Source organism: Dendrobium catenatum, unplaced genomic scaffold (assembly GCF_001605985.2).
Source record: "Dendrobium catenatum unplaced genomic scaffold, ASM160598v2 fragScaff_scaffold_1365, whole genome shotgun sequence".
Taxonomy (NCBI): domain Eukaryota; kingdom Viridiplantae; phylum Streptophyta; class Magnoliopsida; order Asparagales; family Orchidaceae; genus Dendrobium; species Dendrobium catenatum.
The window spans coordinates 447,584-465,475 of record NW_021319827.1 but is presented as its reverse complement, the minus strand read 5'-3'; the positions used below and the strand labels follow the sequence as shown (position 1 = coordinate 465,475).

At 36.7% G+C, this 17,892-nt stretch overlaps 1 protein-coding gene across 3 annotated transcripts in view; it reads right to left on the bottom strand.

The window, feature by feature from the left end:
* The window catches only part of LOC110101429 (protein LOW PSII ACCUMULATION 1, chloroplastic), a 56,083-nt gene extending 38,191 nt beyond the window's left edge, over window positions 1–17,892 (bottom strand). The window contains exons 1-2 of one of the 3 annotated variants that reach the window (XM_028699692.1): window positions 17,586–17,892; window positions 5,072–5,175 (exon numbers count right to left, since the gene is read on the bottom strand). In XM_028699692.1, coding sequence (XP_028555525.1) covers window positions 5,072–5,175; window positions 17,586–17,849 — 368 coding nt within the window. In that variant the 5' untranslated portion in view covers window positions 17,850–17,892. The remainder of the gene's footprint in view (window positions 1–5,071; window positions 5,176–17,585) is intronic. The other 2 variants (XM_028699693.1, XM_028699694.1) reach the window with 2 other exon arrangements.

The following is a 17,892-nucleotide window of genomic DNA, read 5'->3' as shown; positions in this document are numbered from 1 at the left end:
GCATAACCCCAGCGCACAGACAGCACACAAGGCCTCCGAGTGGGCCTGACAGTCGCCAAAAAACAGTCCAGAATTTCTGGACAGCAATCTCGGGTCTTCAAGGATGCAGGATGGTAATTCAATAATGCTGGAATATGTGGCCAGCCACTTGAAGCTTCCAGGAAATTAAGGAAAACGTGGGAAGACCTTTGAGAGAAGGCGGTGGATTGAATTAGCCGGTGGGGTTTTGATTCCAAAATTAAAATGTGTATTTTAATTTTCAGATTGTCATTAAGGTAATTGTTAATGTTGACAATTCAAATTAACTCATTAAGGAGTAATGGGCGCGGCGGTTACTAGAGGGATTTATGGGGGGAATTAAGTGTTGCTTAGATGGCAAAGTGGAGAGAGAATAGGCTGGATGGGCCGGCCAAAGCCATCGGGAAGGAGAGGGAAGTTGATTAATTAGTGGGGCCCATGGAGTTAATTAAAACCTGATTTTAAATTTCAGATTTTAATTAATTAGAGAATTGGAATTTGAATTCAAAAAATATATGGGATCTCATTTAATTCTATTCCTAAAATGTAGGGATCATTTTTAGGAAAGAAGTAATGAAGAATCAAAGCATTGAAATTCAAATCTCATGAGAGAGGGGCCGGCGGGATGGCTACCAGGGAAGAGGAGCCGATTCTAGGGGGAGACGCTGGGGCTGGCTGGGCCGGCAGCGGGCATGGCCGGCGGCAAGGAGGGCGCGGGTGGGTGAGTCGGCGGGTTTTCTGGGGGCTTTTGGTGGGGACGGCTGCAGGGGGGAACGGGATGAAGGGGAAATAGAGTTAACGCAAGGAGAGGGGTTTTGGGGTTGCTGATCAAGTGGTGCGGGTGAGTTGGAGGAAAAGCCGGCGGCTAAGGGCGAAGGGAAGAAGAAAAATAGAAAAGAGAAAGAAAAAAACAAGAGCTCCACCAAGGGCTGGTTGGGTATTGCGTTGAGCCTCTCCTAGGCCAATCCTCACGCGAGAACTCAAAAGAGAATTCCAGAACTAACAAAACGAGATCCAAAATTTCAAAATTTTCATTAGCAATCATCATCTCATACATAAGAAATGCCTATATATAGGCCTCAAATGACAAAGGAAACGAAAGACTTAAAATGCCCCTTGGGCTTACAATAGAGACCAGGTACCCAAAAGGGCGCAGAAACGAAAAAACTAAAGAAATAAATAAACTATTAACATAAAAAGACTCGAAATAAAAACTCCGGGATCGAGGTCGTTTGATCTCCGGCGTCTCCGATGATAAAACCATGTGTCAAAAATCGCTGACGATGTCCTCATCACCGTGAGTCCCTAAAAGTTAAGAAAACCTGAGTACTAAATTATAGGTTTCAACTTGAGAGGGCATAAAGCTCTTAAGTTAGCTAACATTTATATGAATTTATTCCTTGAATAAACATTCGCCCTAGGTCTATTTATTATTTTACTATTTTCTCATTGTTGAAGATACTTAATTTTATTATATTTTCTAAGTGTATCTTTCTTACATCTATATGCCACCATTGATTCTGGGGAATATTACCATATCTAATTTATCATGACTTACATTTTTTTATAATTTGATCTAGACTATTTATTATTTACTATTTTCTCATTGCTTGAAGATACTCATTTTATTATAATTTCTACAATATATATATATATTATAATATATATATATATATTAATATATTATATATAATATTATGTATTATCAAGTTTAAAAATTGCGTATTCGGGTATTGAGGCGTTTTTCATTCATGGCGTAGAGGCGTAAGCCTCAAAATCAAAAGATTCGTAAACATAAAATGATAAATTTTTTATATACTAATGAGTGAATAATAATAAAACATAAAAAGCATAAGATATGAAGTGAAATAAAATATCCCAATAAAAGACAACATGAAATATAGTTCAAACTCAAATTCTATCTTTCCCAAATCCAGTATTCTTTTCATTAACTATAATTAAAATTCAAAAATAAATAGCAATGACATATCACATAAGAAATCAAAGTCATAGCACTGTCATCACTAAGGGGTTCTTCATTTGAATCATCATTAGATGAACTGCTCTTCTCCCTTCCTCTCTCTATAGAGTCCAATGGTTTTCACATTCTTCATTAAAACATTTAGCAAAATATCTCATCCACTTTTGTTGAATATCATCTTCTAAGAAAAGTACTTTTTGATTTTCATCCTTAATATATTTCACTTGAATTAAATCCTTACTACTCATATCTCTTTGTTTGGCTAACTTATACATATATCTTTCTCCCTCTTTAGTATCTAATCTGCTATATAAATCATTAAAAGCTAAGATATTTGCATCACATATTACTTTCTTAGATTCTTTACGCGTATCTTTATATCTTTCTCAATTATCAAAAAAATTATACAGAAACCAATTTTTATAACATTTTTTTTTTTTATCTTTTATTGTAAATTTAGACTCCACCACCAACTATTTTTACTATTAAGAGCTTTCCCTTTGATACTCTAAACATATCTTTTGCAATATTCTTAATATCACTAGTCACTTTATCCCACATAATATTAGCATCCTTATATATAGACAAAATCTCAAGGTCTAAAATCTTACTCTTAAAAATATTTTTGTTATTATTTTTTAAATACCCACATCTAATCCTAGAATATCATTTTACTTTATTCTTTATTTTCTGCCTATTTATCTTAAAGTCCAAAACTAACAATCGATGTTTGGTATATAAATTTTCACTCAAAATAACTTTATAATATTTGCAATCTAAACAATCTAATTTTCTTATAAGAAAATAATCAATATGAGTTTTACTATATCTACTTTTATAAGTGATGAGATGCTCATCTTTTTTTCTTAAAAAAAGTATTAGTAATAAAAAAATCATAAGATAAAGAAAAATCTAATATGATTTTACCACCTTCATTTGTCATTCCAAATCCATGGCCACCATGAATGCTTTTAAAATCATTTACCTCTCTACCAACATGTTCATTTAAATCTCATATAATAAAAAAATTTCTTCAAGAGGTATCTTTTGTATTAATTCTTCAAAGTCATCTCAAAATTTTAATTTTGAACGCATATACAAACCTACTTAAGGAGCATAAGCACTTATAATATTAACAATCTTATCATCAACAACAATCTTTAAAGCTATACTCACACCTACACCATTTCTAGTACGGCTCCTACCCGAATACCATAGTTTAAATCCTAAACTATCAATCTTCTTAGCCTTCTCTCCAACCGATTCATTTTCTTAAATGCACAAATATTTATCTTCTTATGAATCATAATATATATTAATTATATTAATTTTCCTGTAAGGGAACATATACTCTAAGTTCCTATCATAATTTTAATTTTATGGACTAGCTTTTTTGCCCACATCCATCCTTGATGTGGGAACCCTTGCCTATTTAACATTGCACCCAGGTGTTGGTGAAGCGTCCCTTGCACACTTGTCCCTATATTATGGTCATACAGCTCGTCGCTTCGAGGGGACGCCTTAGCATTAATAAAATTCTTTAAAGGATTCATGTCATGATTATTCGACAAGTTTTACGCTGACTGTCGACTACATGACGTAACCCTCCACTTTTCTCATCCAAGACTTGAGACCTGACAACAACAGTGTTTTCTAAAATGCTGGTTGTAGAATGAAGAAACTAAAACAAACAATTAAATTTCTAACAAGAAATTCGAATTAGACTGGTACATGAATCTTTCCAATCTAAAAATCCTCCGACAAAAAATAATAATAATTTACACAACGTCCATAAAATAATTTTGTAACTGCAATGAATTTTGGGATATAAAGACTCACTTTGTCTCACTTCTATAAAAAATTAAGCTTAATGAATGAAATAATCCTATTAAAGAAAGACCTTGTCAAATGAACAAGGAAAATGTAGAATTATGTACAAGAAATCAATGAATTATTGGAGGAAAGAATTAATTAGAAAATCATACTCCCCATGGAGTTGTATAGCACTTTCTGTCCATAATAATACTTAAAAAAAAGAAATCAAGGCAATCAATAAATTACCAAAAATTACCAACACCAAGAATGCACACAAGCCCCTCAAACACACAAATATTCCTTGTTTGTATGTATGGAGTTGAGATATATTTTAATTAAATAAAAAATCAAAGAACTCAAAATTGATTTCAAATATACTCTAAATTGAATTGTTTCAAATCATCTTGAGTCAAATCTTTTTTTATTATTATTTTTAGTCAAATTCGAGAAGAGTTTAATTCAAAAAATATATATATATTCTAGTCAAACTCGCATGCTCAAACTTAACTCAATATCAGGCCTATTCATGTGGCACTAGATAGGCCAGACATGTCTGTCAAAAGTCAAGGTGAGGACCGTGAGGTACCTTCCATGTAACATTGGAGCTCGGATTTTTTATATTGTAATTTTTTAATGCCAAAAATTTAAAAAAAAAAAAATTTGAGTAGCAATTCTAATGTAATTACAACTCTTTTATTTAAATTCAAATTATGACTAATTTTCCCTCAAGCTCTCTCTACCTCATTTTTCATCTTTAAAATAGGTTTTCTCTCTCCATCTATCTGCTAATTTTCTTCTTTATCCTCCCTCATTAGCCGGCCATCTATTGCCATAGGCTGAAAAATTAGAAGGAAGATCTTAGCCAAGCATGCCAAGAAGGATCCATGGAGCAGACTTAATTACTAACAAGGAGGAGAAGAAGATCAAACTACAAGCAAGAAGATCTCTTCATCTAACAGGTTCTGAGGTAGGATCACAAGAACCCTTCATCCCAATTTTCAAGCAAATTGGCATTTGATAAAACACTATCCGAACTGAAAACTTAGGCATCAGCCAACAAGGGAACAGCATAAGCAATTAGCACGGGGAAATTTATCATACAAAGAGAGCCTGCTACCGTTAATTAGAAACTATTTAAATAGTCATCCACGTTTCAAATTGATTCATACAAATCATATAATTTAAATTCTAAGAAAATTGTATGTATTTGAAATACCAACATCGTTTAAAAAAGAATAAACATCATGGTGTCAATACCTATATGCGTGGCAACAGGCTTTATTATAAAGTGAGGCTTGAGCTTCCATTGGGTTTGGATTCAATGTGAGTGCATTTTCAAACTGTATAAGAGCATCTTTTACCTACAAGTACCATTTTTCAAGATCCAGAAACTAAATAAACAAGAAGATTGTAAATATGAGATAAATTTGCACAAAAGAAAACTAATTATGTAAAGTTCATGATGATCTTACATGAATGACTAGCTTGTGCAAATTATATGCAAAGAAAAGTGAAAAGGTTGTGATTGACATCTATAGTTTTGAAGTAAAAACTGCATTTCATAACTGAAATACTTTTTGCTAATTCGTAAAACAGTATAAAGGTTAAGTTGATAAGAACTAATGAAAACATCCGCCATGTTCATTCTGGCTGCACAAAAATTAATTTTTTTACAGATAAAGAAAGCTGTTTCAACAACCTTTTTCCTACTTTTGAGCCATAACTTTTTTCTATCATATATCTACCAGCTATAAGACCTTAGAGGATTTCAAATTGCAAAGTATCTAAACGGGCCGCTCGATCTCCGCAGGAGGCGGAGATCCCGCGTCAATTGCGAAATGCCGGTCCCATGCGGACCAGCTGGACCGGTTCAGTGGACCGGTCTAACAGATATTTTCCCTTCCTAATCTAATGCAATAACTGTTATTTATGAGTATTAAACATTTGCTAGTACCATATTTGCATGTACACTTACTAAAATGAGGGTTTTTTTTGGATATTACAAGAGCACTTCTAAGTCTCACCATTCCAAATCTTGTAGTTACATGCATAGTGATATCTTCCAATTCAATACGTTAGAATGAAGTATATAAATCTTCAGCAAGATTTCAATTATCATCCAATCAATTTCTCTGCGGGCTCCGAAAATTCAGCCCCGGCCTCCGCTCGCTATGTTTGTTTTTCTTTTTCGGGGGAGTTTTAACAGATTAAGTTATTGGGTAAATTTTGGAAGGCATATGAGTTTGTAGATAAAACACTACCCAGAGATTTCGCCCTCATTTTGCGACTTTATGATCTGAGTTCTGGTTTCCTATAGGCGCAAGCCCCTATAGTTAATTACCCCTCCCGATCACGAGAGAGAAGTTTCGATTAAAGCTAGTCGTCGATCATATATATAGAGAATACGTGTTATCTAGCATATAGTAGTAGCATGTGTATAGAAATGTGAAAATTGGAAGGTTGAAAGATTTGACATTTAAAAATTGGAAATTACACCATATTGTACTTAAAGCAGGTGATGGGGGAATGGATGATAGACCCGATCAAGATCCCATGGTTCCGTCGTCCCGGGCTATCGTGATCCCTGGTCTACTTAGTCAAAGAAGGTAGTCGACCCAACCTGATAGAAGAATCCTTGTCGGCAGCCATGAGTTGCTTCGTCCAAGGGTACCTTGTAGACCTGGAGTGAATATTTGTCTAAGGGGACAAATTTAAATCCACCTTAGCTAACAGAGGGCTTTGTGTCCTATCGATCATATCATATTGGTTCATATCTCAAAAATTTGATGTCATTAAGGAAAGTATTGGCTCTGGCCATAACCGGTATTTCGTGGTGCCATTTGGCAGCAAAATCACTCGGGCCCCGGGTCATATCAGTTTATCCTGCGGTGCCATTTGGCGGCAAAACCGCCGATTAAAGAACACGTACCACATTCTTATTGGCAGGAGATTGTTTGAGAATGAATTCTAGTGATATTTTCGACCAGGTATTTAGCTTTATATGAGCTTAAGTAAATTTTAATTTGTCCACCTCGACAAACTATTGCGGAGGGTGAATGGGTATTTGCCTTAAGTGTTTAATGGTTTGATTTTTAATTTTTGGAATTTTGTGATTTTGGACTTTGTGGAGTTTTGAATTTTGATGGGTATTTGGAGTGGCATTTTGAAATTATTTATAACCCCTCCGGTTGAGATTTACACTCAACACGGCCATCATCGGGGTATTTGGGATCATTTTCATTTGATTAAATCCTGTCGACCCTATCAACTTGTCGATAGGAGATCGGGTGTCATAGGCTTTATGTCTTCGTTAGTGAATTATCATTGTTATAAGCCTTGAAAGCCTAATATGAATGTATTAAAATAAGTATATCGGCCGCCGTAACCAAATATTTGTTTGATGGTTCGAATCATGTTGACTCCTATTGATCCACATAGAAGGATCAGGTTCGAACTTGAATTCACTTAATGACCCGCGCAACATCCCTAGACATCACGTGTATACCCATAACACACTCACCGGGGCCCATGCGAGTTTTTTAATTACATACCTCATTTTAGTGTACCTATGTGTATACAAACTATAGTGTATATGCATGGGTACTTTGAAATATTTTAGCTGCGCAGGTAACTGCCATTCGAATGCACACAACATTTCATTTGAGAGCTTATATACGCCTTCTGTCCGCTAATACGAGTGTTGCGGATCTGGTGGAGTGGCATAGCAGCTTCTGAATTGAGTTGTTTGCTGCTTTATAAAGGTTTGTCGTGCACTATTTGTTGCTTTCTACATGTGGATCATAGTGCACTAAAAAATTTCCTGCTTTGGGTCGTAAGAGCTTGCACTTGTTGACTTACTTCCATATTTGTACATAGAAAGTATGTTGGATGCACGACTATCATTCATCAGGAAGCTTGCAAACCTCAATAATCTTATCTAACTCAAATAATGAACTTGGTTGAATTAAGATCCATTCAATCTTTGAGATAAATGGAGGTATACGGGTGCTCTTGTCATCTTCAGTCTTCGTGGATGTCAGAACTGTTTTCTTCCAGAGTACAGGACCAAGAAGAAATTTTGAAACACCAGAAAGTTTTGTTTGAATTTGCTCAAACATCTCTTCCATTCTACCAGGAGGTGTCATTTTTCGTACATCGAGTTGTCTTCATACCCGACATACTCACAAATCTCAATCACCAATGTTGCAAGTGATATTTGTACTTGTGTCCACAGTGGTTTGTTGTGCATTCCTGGTGTTCATACCCGACATACTCACAGGGACTCGTTGTAACCTCCTGAAGATGTTCGTGGAAGAGCCATTGTTCCTGTATCATATACACCTTTCATTAATCTCAAGTGATATGATGATTGTATTTGTTTGTAGGGACGGGTCTTTCACTACCAAATGTCAATATTGTCATATCAATCTGCAGGCATCGTAGGGATTGTCGTAAGAGTCTATTACACCTGCATTATGTTCACCTTTGTCATTCACAACTATTTGCGGTGATGGGTCCTCTATTGACTCCGATATCGCCTTCTTCAATCAACAGGCATTGTTGTGGGAATCTCAGTAGCGCATATAAGACACACACATGCATTCTACAACCATCTGTCTTTCTTACAAGCATGGCGCATTTGACCTCGTAGGGACTCATATGTGCTTCAAATGCATTGCATTCATCTTTGGCATGCACCGGGATTTCATCTCCGACTTGCAACTTGTTGTTCGCTTGGACAACCGTGCATTTAAACTTTGATTTGTTCATTCATCCAAAGCCCAGTCCTATGTATTTCACCCAGGTTCTCTATCATTCATGTTGTTAAAGTCTCTTGCGATCGAACGCGAGCTTAAGTTCAATTCATACTTGAGTCTTGTATGTTGTTATGGGTTCAGCTCTTTGTATCTCATTCAAACTCAAGTCCCTTGAGTCCCCTGTTGTTCTTGAAAGTTCAGGTTCTTTATTATTCATGTCAAGTTTGAAGTTCTTTGTATTTGTTTCTTTTGCATCAAGTTCAGGTGCACAAGTTCAAGTGCTCAAGTTCACATATCCTTGTATTCAGTCCGGTTTGAGTTCAAAGTACATGTTCACTTGATATCTAAATCTGGCTCAAATTCGAACTTATTATTATTTTTCTTTTAGTTTCAAGTCTTGCTTAATCATTTGATTTGTTCAAATACAAGTCCTTGTAGTTCATGCTCAAGTCCACTAGTTCGTGTTCGTTTGAGTCCAAATCCTTGTTCTATTGAGTTCAAATCAGGTCCTTTCCAAGTCTCACGCTCACCCAAAATTTCGACAACCATTTGGTGCCTCCCCCGTTAAGGGGAAAACTAAGATAAAATGGGCATTCCCACCACTTGCAATAAAGGCATGTATGGTAGGTGTCCTCGAACGAGGACACCGCCGTCGTGATCTTCTTTCCCACCACGTGCAATAAAGACGTGTATGGGGTCTTCAGTATCTGTTTGAAAATGCAGTTTGTTTTTCCCCCGCTCGGGGGTACTTATGAGTGACCCTGCCTCACCGTAGGCGCCGCACCGGGGTCTCATCCCACCACGCGCAATAAAGGCGTGTATAGGCGGTTTTCCGGTGCGCCACGAACATTGAAGAGTAGTTTTAGATGATTGTCCGCCTCGTCGTAGGCGCCGTACTGGGGTCCCATCCCACCACACGCAATAAAGACGTGTATAGGCGGTTTTTCGGTCCACCGCAAATAGCGAAAACAAGCTCTCAGAGTTTTAGGGTTAAGGGGTTATACCTGTGCGGGATCGACAGTGGAGGCTCGTGGATTGAGGTTAGAGAAGTAAGAATTTTTTTTACATTAATTAAAATTAATTATTAACTATAATTTTATAATTAATCATATTTAACTTTAATTAATTAGAACTAATTAAAATTAATTTACTTTCAGTTAATTAATAATAGTTTTTTTGTAATTAATAAAAAACTATAATTAATTAAGATTAATTATAATTAAATTAATTATAATTAATTAACATTTATTATAATCATTTAATTAAAATTAATTATAATTAATTCTACTAACTATAATTAATTAACATAATTACAATTAATATTAATTAGAAATAATTTTAGTTAAAATAACTTAATCCCTCTCTCCCTCTACCCTCTAATTCAACAGAGTTGCAGGATTTGGCCGAAAAGGCGTGCAAATAGGGAAGGTTACCTTCACAGTGAGCTCCCGTTCTTGCTTCCGATCCAAAGGCCATGACTTCCGACCCGATCGGGAGGGAAAGTCGTCGGGGAGCAAAGTCGAAGGAGCGCGCGATCGGGAGAAAGTTACTTCACAGTGAGCGTGCTCCCGTTCTTGTTCCGATCAAAGTCTCGTGGCTTCCAATCCGAAAGCAAGGGAACGTCGTCGAGGGAGCAAAGTCGTGGTGAAGGTCCTTCACAGTCGAGGAGCTCCCCTCTTGCTTCCGATTGAAATGCTGGCTCTTCCGATCCGAAGGAAAGGAACGTCGTGGACGGAGGTGGAGATCGAAGCTCTTTCTCTCTCTCTGTGGAAACTAGAGGTCAGGCGACTAGGGCAGTGGGGATGAAGAGCTAGGGGGACTTCGAAGGTAGAGGGAGAGGTCTCGGTCGTGAGCGAGGAGAAATCGGAGCCGTCTCGAATGCCTCGTTTCTTCGCCATTTAACGATGAGCGACGACGTGCAAAGGTATGGCGAGATGCGATGCCGTCGTGCGAAGAGCGGTGCTGGATCGTGCGTAGGTCTTGGGCGTAGGGCTTGAGCGACGTGGCCAGACAGTTATGTTAATTAAGCCCCCTTTTTTGTATTTGATTACAGGTCAACATTCTCCTCATCTTTCAGCTCTGATTTTCAACACAAACAACGGCAAAGTAATTGCCAATGCAGATATCAAGACAAATTCGCCTATCCCGCAAGGAACCTGATGGACCAACCTTCTAAGGCACGAATCAAAATTTCAAACCAAATATTGAGAATATTCTTCATTCAAATAATAAATTTCACTCATCAAAATTTGCACCATGCTGACAGCTGTATCATTTAATGCTTTCAAACAAACTTGTTTGACAAAAAACTGGATTAGGTCAGTCACCAACCCCTACGCAGCACAGCAAGCCAAAAAATTACTGCAGGTTCATTTCAGTCACAAAATGAAATGACTTTAAACCATACAGGGAAAAGAAGCTTATTGGTGAAGTAAATGGCAGTCACACAAGTTTTGACCGGTAACAGATATGTCCCTTATATTTCAAAAAATAAAATTAGGCCATCATTTATTTCAGTATTTTATGTAATCTTCTTCAACATTTTTAAAAAATTTTGGAATTAGCTCTGCTGCACAAGATGGTTCGGATGACATTACCAAAAGCATAATGATCATGTCGATATAGGGTTATATGATCAGGTATATATCAGTCAATCATGTCTTGATAAACTGTAGTAATCTAGTTAGTTATCTATAATTTTGTCGGACACTATAGTTTATTTGCTCAAGTCATAATCTAGTCAACCAAGTACAACAAAATCGGTTACTCCTGCACAGTCGGTCTCAACTAATAGGCTACTAAGGTCTTGCTAGCCTAGTCTAGTTTATCCTACCTACTACCTACTCTGTTAATCTATCTAAATCCAGTCGATCATGTCGAGTCAACTAGAAGCATATTGTCAGCCCATTTTCTTGTCTAGCCAGCCAAGCCCAACCAATTAGACATGTTCAATTAGACAACCCAAGTTTTAGGTTAGGTCCTAACAATTATCCCTCTTTAAAAATTTTCATTCTTAAGGTTGTTTCCTGCATCACTTAAGTGGTTGGTAGGGACATATATCCCACATGTAAATCAAGGTCTCTGAGTAGCTTTTCATTATGTCTGGCTCTTCCACGGTATCTTCACCATTGGCATGCTTTTGTTGTGGAGTTAATTGTCCGGTGCTTCTTCATAAATAGGTAAGTATGCTGCGAGAATTCTTTTAGGTTGTAGTGGAAACTATTTAAGCATGCATCGCTTAAAGGTTAAGACATGAAAGATATTGTCGACTCCCATAATCTTTAGTAAAAGGATCACCTTGAAATCTATTGTGAACCTTCAAGTCTAAATACATCTTATGGACTCTAAGATAGACAATATATCTTGATGATAGGTTTCATGCATGATGAATTTCTTCAAAATTGTACGTAAGCAAAATCTACGTTGGAAAAAGGAGCATTTGTTAGTCCTCGACAAGAAAGTTTGGTTGGATCCTGCCACCCAGTATTTAGCGGTCGATCATGAGTTGGTCAGCTTGCCACGCCTTCACAAATTTATATTGTCAAACTAGCACACATGCAATCATATCTGATCAGCCTACCATAATGCCAAGAGTTTACTTCCAATTAAGTAAATCAGCAACTAGGATGGTAATAAATCCCAATCTTTGATGACCTTCAACAACTCAAGCCATCTTCTATCATAAGTTGAGCTCCTCCTGTGTAGTACTTCAGGCTTTGGTGTTCACTGAAGAGATTAGCTCAAACACTATATAGGTAGCGTCTACAAATACTAAGCGTGAAGATCTAGAGTGCTAACTCTAAATTATGAGTTAGGAAGCTCTTCTTACCCAATTTTAGCTGCATTAATGTGTAAGTGATCACTTAGTCTTGTCACATTAACACATGGATTAATCCTTATAAGTTGTCAGATTCAACGATAAAGTGGTTACTGATGTTATCATAAGATACTACGGTGCCACCTTTTGTGGGAAGGCGAGTAAGAAGCACATGCAGTAATCGACAAGCATGAGAAAGCTGCATGTTTGTATCACACTCTTTGGCTCCGGCCAGTCAATGATAGTTAAATCTTCTCTAGGCCCACTAAGATGTTGTCACCATCAATAATGTGTCATAGAAGGCAATGTTCCAATTAAAATAAACACTTGCAAATCTTGGAGTACAGTTGATACTCTTGGAGGGCCCACAAAATAGTGTGAAGGTATGCTCCATGTCTAGTCAGGTCACATAAGTAAATAAGCATACCATCAATAAAGAAAATCATGAATTGATCAAGGTAAGCTTGGAAGACAGTCCATCAAACATAAACAGCAAAAACATTTATCAAATTAAATGGCATCATAAGGAACTCGGAATGGCTATATCAAGTCCAAAAGATCGTCTTTGGAACAACTTGATCTCAAATCTTGAGTTGGCAGTAGATTGATCTAAAGTCTTCTTGAAAAACATGATGCTGCCTTACAGTTGATTGAAGATGTCATTGATATAGGATAAGGGATACTTATTCTTAATGGTCATCTTGTTCAAAAGATCTGATGCTAAACCTTGATCTCTCATCCTATTTCAAAAATAAGAATGGCGCTCCCCGTTGTGAGATGTCCATCAAATGAAGCATTTCTCCAACAAGTCATGAGGTTGTAGTCTGCGCAGTTGTCTCGTCCAATAGTGATTAAGGAGGAGGCTACCAAGATTTCCTTCCTTACAAGTCACGACTAAGAAGTCCACCCCATTAAAAATGATCCCGGGCTGCAACCACCAGTCTTTTGCATCTAGTAAATCAATTTCATCTTCACAAACAATTGCAACCATGTGTTGTGACCATTTATTAGACTAATTGGAGTTGATATCCCCCTAGTAGCCTGCAAAAGAGTATGGGCATACACCAACAATCCTAATATGTCGCTCACGGGATGAGCAATCACTATCAACAAGGCCATCTCCATTATAAGTATGTGCCTATGATAGTTGCCAACAACCAATGTGCCTAAATATTGTCAAAGAGACCAATCGACTTCAAGAGTTGTGACATCACTCTAATAATAACTTATTTCCATCATCATCAACTCCATATCCATGTAGTGCAGTCTGTAAGATAATAAATGTTCATACTAACCAAAATGTATTAATTATAAATGTATGCCTGATGATTGCTATTTTTTTTTAGTATTACCCACACTCCTCCAGCTAGGCAGATGTCTAAAGACATGATATCATTTGCTTTAATACTAATTTGTCACGCCACCCAAGACAGTAAAATATCTTGCTAAAGCCCAATTGCCCAAGAATTGTCTGCATTAGGGTCATGGCAGCAAATTGTGATCCGCCCGAGCCCCGACATTTCACCTCAACATGTCTAACCTGACTCACATAGACAAAATCCATCCTAGCTTAATGCATCCAACTCGTTAGTGTAGCTAGTCAACCTTTGGCTAGGAAGGCCTCTACAGTTTCCCTAAGCAAGGCAAATAACCAGAAAATATGAAAGATCAATAACATAAATCTTGAGTTTTCAAAAAATCATTTTTATATCATGATTCTTTGTATATTTTAATTGTTCATGTGTATTCACTAATATTAGGTGTAGCATACATGCAAGGTCGAGCCTTGGGATCCATCATCCCTCAAATTGAAGTATTTCATCCTCATAATATCGATGGCAACTATTCTATGACAATGTTACCACTCAAGCTCATCAACCAATAGTATATATTAAATTCATATCATGTATTATTAAGTACTAATGTTCACACAAACATTTTCTTTTTTACCCATCATGTCATTCCTAGTCATCTCATTATTGCAAGGTGTAAGAAGTTCACACTCATGTTAAAAATAAAGGAACAATAGCCAAGAAAACAACAAACATGAATACAAGAAAGCACTACTATTAATATTTAATAGGTTATTTCTCCCACAGGCACAAAAGACTAGTAAAGTCCTCAAGGTCTAGATCATCACAATTTTTTCGGGCTAAACTCTATGGCAATATTATTTCTGCCAACCTACTTGGAAACAATAGCCTTCCCTTAAGGGTATACCTTTCTTAAAAAGGAAACCCAAGGAGATAGGATCAATAACCACTGGTTATGGAAAGAAACAAGCTATGTGGTTCAATAAACTTTGTCTCCACATTTTTCCTTCTTTAAGCATGTCAAACCCCCTGCTCGCCTTTACCATGTTTGCCTGCTAATACATTATAGCATGCAAGGTCGGCAATTTGACAGTTTTGAATGTATAATGGTTATGTTGTTCTAGCATTATTCAGCCAATCTTCCATGTTTACTAGGTTATCTATTAGCGGTATGTTTCAGGTTAATCAATTAATTATGGTACTGCCAACCACTATGACAATGACCTTAGTCATAACTTTGGTTGGCCAATTACAAATTGTTGTGTTACACCTGATGGTCGATCATACCTAGACGGTTACCAAGATCTAGGCCTAATATGGTTTGGTCAGCCCACTACATCCACGACTGATCTATCAAAATCCAATCGAGCATACCAAGTTAGCCAAAAGTACCCAAATAGTTTGTGGCCTACCTAGCAAGCCAAAACTAGATAGTTAGCCAACTATGTCAAGTTGCAACCTAAGTTTTAAGTCTTTATAAACAATATGTCCATTCGTACTAGATAGCCACCAAGACATTTGTTACTAGATAGTAATTCTATATAATGGCACAAACATTCTCAAATCTCCATTACTTAAGAAGAGAAATGACTGGTCATTAAGGAATGCAACAATGTAGATTTTCTAAGTGCCTCCTCTAGATAAAATCCATAATTGAGGGAATTGATAGGATTTTCTTCCAGCTACATGCAAACATATTTTCTTCATCTTGCATGTTCCTCGTGAGATTAGAAACTATAGCCTAAGCTGTCTTATTCTTCTTCTCCTTCAAATTCAAAAACAATCTTTATACTTTATTCTTGAGGAAAGTGAAATATTTCTTACAATTGCCATAAGGGATGAAGGTCAACAAGAGTATGTCAGCATATATTTGTATTTATATGTTCTTTGATTGAATTTTATGATTCTCTACCACATTGACTATATAACATTCAAAGTATCTCTCAACATGTATTTAATATTAATGAATTTCAAGTGCTTAATTCCTAACATTCACATATGTTTCTTTCACTTGGAAAAATAGTAAAAGAACATTGTGTTATGGAGGATAACAATTTTTAAATAATAATCTCCAAATAGAATTGATGTTCCTAGCCAAGCATTGATTAATCTTCTAACTCACTTCTTGTTGCTCGTGTGGATGCAACACAAACACAAGATATATGGTTGATCACTAGACTAAATCTCCCAAGCAAGATTATGACTGATAATGTTGTTCCTACTACTCTCGCACAACTTTAGCCAAAAACCAAAATGGTTGCATAGTGGATCATCAAGCGCTAGGGAACTAAACCCCTACAAATTTGCCGGATCCCAAATTTCCAAAGCCTCAACCAATCTCCTTCCCCAACAACTCAATGCCATCCCTACTTTAATCAACACAAAGATTGTGCATCCCTCTCAGCCTTTGTCACAATTTAAAATAAGCGAAGGCTTGAGCATCACATACATTTCTCCCCATCATAGCCGCCACACCCTCTCCCATTTCAGCTCCCTCTTCTATTTCTCTCCCTCACAACCAACGATAGTGAATCCCCTTCTCACGTTACTTCTTGATCGAGAGCTACCAACAATAAACCCCTTTTCCTTTCTCCACAATCGTGAGTTAGCCACTTGTCCACCTTGCTCCTTCAGTCGAGCAGCCTTCCACAAGCCTTCACCCTCTCATTTCTTCCTCCCTAGCCACCAACAATGTTTCATCCACCTCGAACTCCACGCTCAAATTGGTAGGAAAAATTAGCCTTAATCAACTCTATTTTAGATTAATCGTTTCAATTGTAATCTCCGATTTAGGTTAAGATTAGATTATTGTGGATTTTGTTAAATCATTAAATTTCTTTTGTTTTTTCACATAACGGATTTAGGGAAGATTATAAATTAATTTAAAACTGTATATTTGCTATTGTAAGTTGCAATAATAACAAATAGACTATGTTGATTTTAAAATAACTTATATTGATTAGGTTTATCTAATAACTCTTAACGCCTTCAATTAAGGCTTAGGAGCTATTTGGTTTGCTACATAAATGACGTAATGTAAATCAAATGCATTCATTTTGAAATTTTGTTAGTTTGGTAGGCTACATTTCAAATGCAATGTAATTCATTCATCAATTTGAGATTCACTCTAATTCTTTTTTTATGTATTTCAAAATCAGTCAATATGGTCAATTTTCAAATATGCTACAAATTCTTTGTCACTTGTTGCTGCAAGTTGTTGCAGCCACCTGTTATGCTAATCACCACTAACTGCAACCATCACTCGTCGTCGCTACCACCATAGGCACCGTGGTTGGGCTTTACAAAGAATTTATTTTACTTCAGACCAAACACAAATATATGATCCCATGCATTTGTTTTACATTCAACCAAATAATTATAAAGTATTTTAAATACAATAAATTTATTTTATACTTTACTCTTTTTCTTTGCATTTCTTTTTAGCAAATCAAACAATCATTTCATGTAATTAGTTTCAAGTTAGATTAGGTCTCACAATATTATGCATTTTAATTGCTTATTACAAATTAAATATTAATTTAGGGTTCATATGTGCAGAACCTTCGAGTTGATTTTTCACCTAATGTAACTGATTGTATCTCAATTAAACATGGGGTTTCATCCCACTCACATTGAGGTAAGTAACTTTTATTTAATCACGTATTCTCCAATTACTAAGAACAGACAGCATGCACTACAGTGGTCATTTACAGGAGTTTAAATAAACTATCAACTGTAAATGGGCTTCATGAAAAAGAATTGTCTCACTCCAACTAATCGTACAAATTACTTCCATAAAGAGAATAGAAGCTTATCTAACATCTGGGAATCTCCATTGGAAATACAGAGAGAAAAAGAAGAACTTGAAGAGTTGGAGATGATACCCTTCCTTTAGAGAAGAGGGAGAGGCCCAAGTTGACACAAGATTCTGCAGTCTCGGCGCTAACTTCTGAAGGGGTGGAAGACTGAGAAGAGGAGGCAATCTTGAGGTAGAGACCACCCTTGTTAAAGCTGAGACGTGTTTTTCTCCCATGCCAGGAGCTTGGCATGGGGCAGCGGAGGAGATCGAGTGTGAGAGCAGGAGGTGCCGCTCCTGGCATGGGGCAACGGAGGAGATCGAGTGTTAGAGCAGGAGGTGTCATCGCCATTGCGACTTCGAGAGAGCGCCCGTCTCGTTCCACCAATTCCCTA